The sequence below is a fragment of the Chanos chanos genome, chromosome 11, assembly GCF_902362185.1.
Source record: "Chanos chanos chromosome 11, fChaCha1.1, whole genome shotgun sequence".
Lineage (NCBI taxonomy): Eukaryota > Metazoa > Chordata > Actinopteri > Gonorynchiformes > Chanidae > Chanos > Chanos chanos.
Genome location: NC_044505.1, coordinates 18,476,219 through 18,483,649, shown reverse-complemented (window position 1 = coordinate 18,483,649; position 7,431 = coordinate 18,476,219). Strand labels below are relative to the sequence as shown.

At 46.0% G+C, this 7,431-nt stretch overlaps 1 protein-coding gene across 1 annotated transcript; it reads left to right on the top strand.

Annotated features, from left to right (window-relative positions):
- The first annotated feature begins 4,081 nt into the window (after positions 1 to 4,081).
- Positions 4,082 to 6,906, top strand: LOC115824034 (zinc finger protein 436). Its single transcript, XM_030788112.1, has 4 exons — positions 4,082 to 4,465; positions 4,615 to 4,751; positions 4,995 to 5,103; positions 5,590 to 6,906. Exons 1-4 carry the CDS (start codon positions 4,195 to 4,197, stop codon positions 6,765 to 6,767), a joined length of 1,695 nt encoding a protein of 564 aa, XP_030643972.1. The 5' UTR covers positions 4,082 to 4,194; the 3' UTR covers positions 6,768 to 6,906.
- Positions 6,907 to 7,431: the final 525 nt, after the last annotated feature.

Genomic DNA, 7,431 nt, shown 5'->3' with positions numbered 1-7,431 from the left:
ATTAGAAACAGGGGTGTGCACTGACATATTGGGTGGTTGCTCTGACACAGTGGATGCCTGGTCAAAGATAACTGCTTGCTGCTCGTTCAGGTTACAGAATTCTGGTTGGTGACTTCGAGGTTCCAAAGGTTGTAAAGATTGTCCAGGTTGCTGCAAATGGAGAGCAGGCAGATGTTCTGCTGGAGACTCTTGTGGAATGGGCTGGTGTAAAGTCCTTGAGGGTAACAACTCTATTAACTCAGGTGGCTTGTCTGGTTGACTGAAAAAATTGTCTGGGGATGAAGAGGAGAGTTGTGTTGACAGGGCTGGGAACTGACCTGGAGTAAGTTGTGTCTGGGGCAGTGGAGCAGAAACCTGAGCTGGTGTATGTGAGAGTGTTGTACCAGGAACCTGTGATGGTGCAACAGGAACCTGAGGTGGTATAAAAGGAGGCTGGGCTGGAGGTGCAAGGCATCGGACTGGTGGTCCAGAAACCTGAGCTGGTGGGATTTTGATCTGGGGTGATGGGACCAGATTGTGAATTGGCGGATGCATGAAGGTCGTGAGTTGGTCTGCAGGTGGAGCTGAAATCTGTGATGGTGGAATTGTGATTTGGGAGGATGGAACCATATCTTGAGCAGTTATGGGTGGGAGACAAGGTGGTGTAAATGGAACAGAGCCAAGTGGAATGTGGGTAGGCGGGGGTAGATTTTGGGGTGGTGTAAAAGGAACGTGGGTAAGCAGGACCTGGGCTGGCGTACGCAGAATTGGGCCTTGCGGAGGTGGAGGGGGACCGGCGGCGTGGCCCGGTGTAAGTGAAACCTGGCCCGGTTGAAGAGGAACCTGGGTTAACAGAGCAGGAGGTTGGGTCCTTGGTACCATAGCATGGGAAAATGTAGTGTGAAGTTGGGTCGGTGGAAGAGAAAGCTGAGAGGATAATGCTGGAACTTGTGGTGATTGAGATGAAGGCTGGGACAACTGTCTAGGGAACTGATCGTGTGGGAGAGGTAGCTGGGCCGTTGGAAGAGGATGCTGGTTCACTGGAGATTGATGTTGGGAATGAGGAACAAAATGCTGTGTTTGAGTTGGGGGAAGTTGGGCTATTGACTGATTGTGGCTCGTTGACTCACAACGCTGGGTTGGCTGTCCTTGAAGGGCAACAACTGGAGCAGGAACCTGGGTTCTGGAAACGGTTATGTGACCCTGGGAAACAGGCAACTGCCCCACTGACACCGGACGTCTGACTGCTGGAGAAGGAAATTGAGCTGGTGAACCAGAAACGTGAGTGGCTGAAGGTGAGATCTGCGTCAACACAGGCTGTTCTGCAGTACTCTGGGTAGACGTGCTGCCACTAGGTCTAGTCACGCTATCAGTTCTGATCCGAGGAGGACCGAATCTCTGAGCTGCGCTGTTATAATTGCGATCCACTGCACAGCTAGAGGATGCTGTGGCTTCTGATGAGACTCTCTCAGCACATGATCTCTCCCTGCGGTTTCCATGGAGACCACCTTGGGCTTGAGATTCGTCTGGAGCTGAGAAGGAAAGTGGAAGTGGAGAGTAAGAAGATAGCAAATTGAAATGAGAGACATGAGAATGTGAAGCGTTATTTTGCAGACAAGCAAACACCCTATGACATTTTATAATGCTTCTGTGTCATTCTCGTGTTAAGAAACAGCTTCGCACCTCCTTTTGGCAATTCTCTCATGGGTGGCCTGCGTACCAAAATCGGTTCACTGCCTTCTTGTTTCAGCAAAAAGTACCCTGGTGAATACTCATCAAAATCAGGCTCCTGAGGATGACAGAGAAAGAGAGAATATCAACTTGACAAAGTACTAAAGTCTTTCGCTAGAGTTGTTTGAAATGACTTCCTCACATGTAAATTAATCAAATCATATGACCACCAATACAAACAGTCATTAATGAGTAGACCATACGGTCAAAAACCAAAGCTGGAAGAGCCGCTGCCCAAAACAAATTACAACTAAGAGGAAGAAATGGCAATCAAGAGGTCACGCCATTGTCACACACTGTTCATACAATATCTTGTCTCAACCTGAGGAAATTGCATACAATCTACTTGTCCACCCCTATGCATTTTTCACATCTGTTTTGAAGTGCTTGAATAATGGACATTGCATTGAGTAATTCTAAGGGCTGACCTCTTGTTTGATGAGTAGTAAGGCCAGCTGACGACCCCCTTCCTCTGACATATTGGAGCACAGGTCTGCTAATTTGTCACCCAGATAGTTTCCATTTTGTGAAGTACTGCGTCCAATTAGCTGGAGTGGACTGCAGCATCTGTCGATCATGTTTTGCTTTTCTGGCAAAAAGACACAAAGCATAATATTACGCACACACACATATATAATATGTATATAATACATACATATTATATGTATATATATATATATATATATATATATATATATATATATATATATATATATATATATATATACACATACACACACACACACACACACACACATACATACATACATACAGAGAGAGAGAGAGAGAGAGAGAGAGAGAGAGTAAGAAGTGGTGTAAACATGACATCAAAGGAATAGCAACCATCTGGTACAGCCGGGCAAATAAATGCGGAATGGACTACTGTTTTAGACGTTGTGAGTTTATGTTCCACAACACGTGCACTACATAGCTATTTGTTTTTATTTTTTGTTTTGTTTTTTTCCAGTGCGAACTGTTTTAAAGGAATTTACAGCAACTAAGTTATTGTAACCAAATGCTTGCAACTGAAAACACGGGGCAAAGTTTCCTGTGTGTGCAAAGTGCGCGTATAATGTCGGCGCAGATGTCGTTTAACTGCCCAGGAAGTGTTTTATGCACACGATAGTTTCACTATTCCACAATTCAGTTTTCATGTCTCACCTACCACATTGTACGCCAACATCACGTTTACTGCGACTTGCAGTATATTCTGCATTTTGACTCTCATTGACTCCTGTGGATTGACTAGTGTTCTGGGGGGTCCAAACGCCGCCTTTCAGTTCGCAGTTCTCCCTCTTCAGTTGAATTAATTCGGCCCTCAGTTCCTGAATGGTCTGCTCGAAAAGTTTCGTTGTCTCTGAAACAGCAGTCTTCAATACGCTTTCCATAACGGAGGTGAACTGGGCTTGAAACCCACCGTAGTCTTCCATTATGACATCGGTTGAAATCCGACAGCTGAATGTATTCCAGTTTGAGAAAGAATGTGTTTTCACATTTGACGTCCAGTTTCAAGTGTGTTACAGAGACGCGACGCTAGAGGTGTGACAGATAAAGAGGCGCAGGAGCAGCACTTCCGCACTCTTACCTTCATCGCCGCTCAAAGGAATTTTTTAACTGTATTTGTGAGGACAGAAAATGTTACCACCTCAGAGGATGAAGTAAAGCACGCAGAAATGAAATGAATTCGCGTCTTTTCAGACAATATTGTTGTTTAAATTAGGAAGAACCATGTTTGGTGCAAGTTGACAGTTATTCAGAAGTTAGTCCATGATCTTAGAAACTCAATAAAACTCATATATTTTCACAAGAAAGTAACTTTCAGGTAAACAAACTGCACCTGAACAATGCCACATACGCATTCAACCTGTCCACTCCTCGTTGCAATTATTTTCGCGCTTTTCGTGGATGGTAAGGAAAGCTTTTGTCCTTCGTTCCGATCCGTTTGTGTGTTTCCGGAAGTAGTCACAGTTGCTGACTTGGATCAAGCGCTGTGTTAGCTTCTGTCGACATGATCTGTCATTTCGACTGGTCTTCCTTTTTTATTTTAACTGTTATTTCAGCTACAATTGTAAAATCTGGTTTTCAACGTGGAACATTTTGATTTTGGGGGGAAAAAAACTTGATACCATCCAAGTAGGAGAATATTTAGCGTTGGTTATCTGGATTAGCTAGCGAGTTTAGTAAATTTGCTATTACTAAATTGAATCTGCCAGCTCATTTCGTTTCTTAATCTCGACTGTATGTGTTTGGGTGTTAATACCAGACGAAATCTGCGTTAGGCCTCCATTGACATGGCTCAAACTATGTTCGAAAGTATTTAATCTCAGCGTCATATCAGAAATGGATCCAAGTCGCTGTTTTAAAGTATCCGTCCTCAACTGTCGAGAGTTAGGATATTGATGGCCATCAGCAAAACCTGACAGTTTTCAGTTGTTCTTGAAAGTTGGCGTATCAGTTAACCATAGCACTACAATCGTCGCCAAAATGTCCGAGGTCATCCTCACTTTTCAGGCTCAGCTTTCTGGTGTCATGGAAACAGTCTTCAAGGCTGCCATGTTCGAAATAACACGCTTGGTGGAGGACAGCTTTCTGGAGGAGGTATCAAGGAGCAGAGAACAGGTTGAAGCCTTGAAGAAACGGCTCCAATGGTCTGAAACCCGGCGCAAAGACCGTGAAGGAGGTCGGATGATGAGATGTGCAGAGTGTGGAAAACTTTCAAACGAGGAGACAGGGTTTAGAAACTCAGGACCACAAGGTAAATATAATGGTCCGTTTTTTTCTCACCATCGCCAGTCATAGTCTTGCCAATCAGCAAATATGCTATACTTTTTCATACTTTTGAGTTGTAAGGCACCAACAACTCTTGTTTGAGAGTAATCCTCACGTTTGCTTGGTACCATCCAGGCAAGCAAAAAGAACGTGGTCTCAAGCAGGAGAAGACTTCAGAGGAGAAGTGGAGAAGCTGTGGAGGCGTGACACAGGATGCATCCCCTGCTGATGTGGATGCAGAAATCACACCCACTTCAGCTACTCATTCTGAGGTAAGAGGATCTGCCTTTGGTCATTCGTGTACACAGCAGCTGACAAAGATATGCAAATAAAACAAGTTAACTGAAAACCCAAAACACACTTGTGTGTTTATGTCCAAAACACGGGCTTTGTCGCTTAGGTCATGGAGAGCAGCGCTTTAGCGTTTATGAGCGACGCCTGTATCTTTGTTGTTTATTTCCGGCTTTTTCGTGACAGGACTTGGGTCAGTGCTCAGGCAGTTTGTTTTCTTTCAGCCTACAGATGGACAAAAGAACAACTTGCACTCCAAGCTTAAAGAGGAGGCTCTCCAAATGACCCCCGACAACAGTACTCTGACTGAAGACTGGGGCATGGGCGGGGAAGGTGTGTGTTAAAAATGTCGTTGCTCTCAACCAGTTTTGATCAGAGAAAAAGATGGGAAGTGAGACGTGTAAGCATGTAAAATAAGAAAGGAAAGCACAAAGGTTCAAGTGCACCGGTCTTTCCCTGACCCCCCCCCCCCCCCCCCATTAGAGTTCTTATCAGAAAAAGGGCTTCCGTGTCGTTAATGTAGTTATTTAGAACCAGAATTACACGGGCCAATCATATGACTCCTAGGCACACTGGCACAAAAGCTCTAATCTTCTTCACAACCCGGGAAATTATCCTTACCACATAATCAGGGATGAATTTCTTTTGTTAACACAGCTTAAGTACATTGCTGTCAGCTTGGTTTATGACATACTTATACTTGTGTTAATTTTGTCCATAACTGAGCTTTGTTCTCAAATAAGTCACCTGCCAATTACTATTGTCAATTACAAACTACTAATTAATGACTAAGCTAACTATTGTTGTTCAACTGTTCAGATGTGGATGCATTCAACACCTCTGCTCACACTAAGAGCCTCGGTAACCAGGACCTGCCTCGGTGCCAGGAGGACTGGGAAGGTGAATTAGCTCAGGACACTGAACTGGATCATGAGAATGAACTGGATGACATGTCTGGGTTTGAATACCAGGCTCGTTACCACATGGGAGACCTCACCAGTCTGGAGAGAACTGGTTATGACAACCAAGAGCTCACTATGGAGGGAATGGATGGCTTGGCAGACTCTTCCCAAAGACTGGGAGGAGGGTTGAATTACGGGGTCCCGGTGGGTTCCTTCCAGACAGATCTGGCCGTCTGTGAAGAGGGCGATAGACGTACCCACGTGTCGGGATCCCTTCGGAGCAGGAAGGGCGATCTGGGAGAGCATTTGGAGTCACCGTCGGGATCTTTGCACGGCAACGCGGACACAAGTGACCTAAATTGCCTGTTGATCAACGAGGATGGATACCTTCAAGACACCAGCGGCCTGTACCAGGATGGGAGAGAAATGACAGAAATCGGACACAAAAGGCATTCGCTCCATACTGGGAACGCGTCTCACGACAACCTCGATGGCCTTCACGTCGGAGACACTTTCAGTCACGCCCTGGACCTGAACAACGGCCTGATGGACCACATCGGCGATGAGAGAGAGAGACTACACACGTGCACTCAGTGCATGATTACTTTCCCTGACAAAGCTTCCCTCAAATCCCACATGCACTCCCATCGATCCGGCTCCGCGTCCTCTTACCACTGCAACCAGTGCGGAAAGACGTTCACGCAGGCGTGCAACCTCAAAGTGCACCAGCGCATCCACCAGGGCGAGGGCTTGCATCTGTGCAGCCACTGCGGTAAGGGTTTCACATCCTTCATGGACCTGCGAAAGCACCGATGCAGTAAAGCGGTGGACAAGCCCTACTGCTGCACGCTCTGCGGCAACAAGTTCAGCCGCCTGTGGAACCTGAAACTGCACAGGCGTATACACACCCAGGAAAAACCCCACTGCTGCCCCATGTGCGACAAGAGCTTCACGCGCGCGGACATCCTGAAGGTCCACCTGCGGACGCACACCGGCGAGAGACCTTACTGCTGCACGTTGTGTGGCCTAAGCTTCAAACGACTGGATCACCTAAAATCGCACCAGCGCAAACACGGCCACGAAGTGCAGAGTTGAGAAACATGTGCCACGTGGCATCGTTCGATGGTGGGACAGTAAGAAAACAGCCGAGCGGCCCAGAAAGCATAGGGCATCGGAGATAATCGACGGCGTTTCCTTCGAAGACGTGTAAAACAAACAGACCCCCCCCCACCCAACATTTCTGCTGCCTCTAAAAACATAATTGTTTCTGACACTAAAAAAACGACTTGCGCCAGAACCTCTTCAAAAATCGTCCCCACCTCACGTCATGCCACCTTCACAAAGTGTTCTTCTAAAGTGTTGGTTTTCCCAGGAGGCCTAATAGTCCCGTGACGTGAAAAGTATAAGGAGGAAAAATGCGAGAAAAGAGGAACGTTTTCATGTGTCCGGGCATATTACACACTTGGCGTGATATTCAGTCACACCCTGGTCATCAGAGTGAATGCACTACCTTGTGTGTTGGGCAGTGTCACTTCTGTGTCTTCTTCTTCTTCTGTGGAGACTAATTTGACGCTATCATGCGTGTCCTTTTAATTTAAATGAATCTTTTTAATCTAGCTGATTTGCATTTCACTACACTGGTCCCTTGGCAAGATAAGCAAGTCTAATGCTCAGTTCTACATACGTTTGAGTTGTTCAGCTAGTTACGTAGCGGAATTGTGTCGGACTGTATCGGACTGAATGTTTTCATATTCATTTA

Coding starts and splice junctions, on each gene's coding strand:
- LOC115824034 (XM_030788112.1), top strand. CDS start 4,195: ATGTCCGAGGTCATCCTCACTTTTCAGGCTCAGCTTTCTGGTGTCATG. Junction 4,752..4,994: donor CTTCAGCTACTCATTCTGAG/GTAAGAGGATCT, acceptor GTTTTCTTTCAG/CCTACAGATGGACAAAAGAA. Junction 5,104..5,589: donor CTGGGGCATGGGCGGGGAAG/GTGTGTGTTAAA, acceptor TCAACTGTTCAG/ATGTGGATGCATTCAACACC.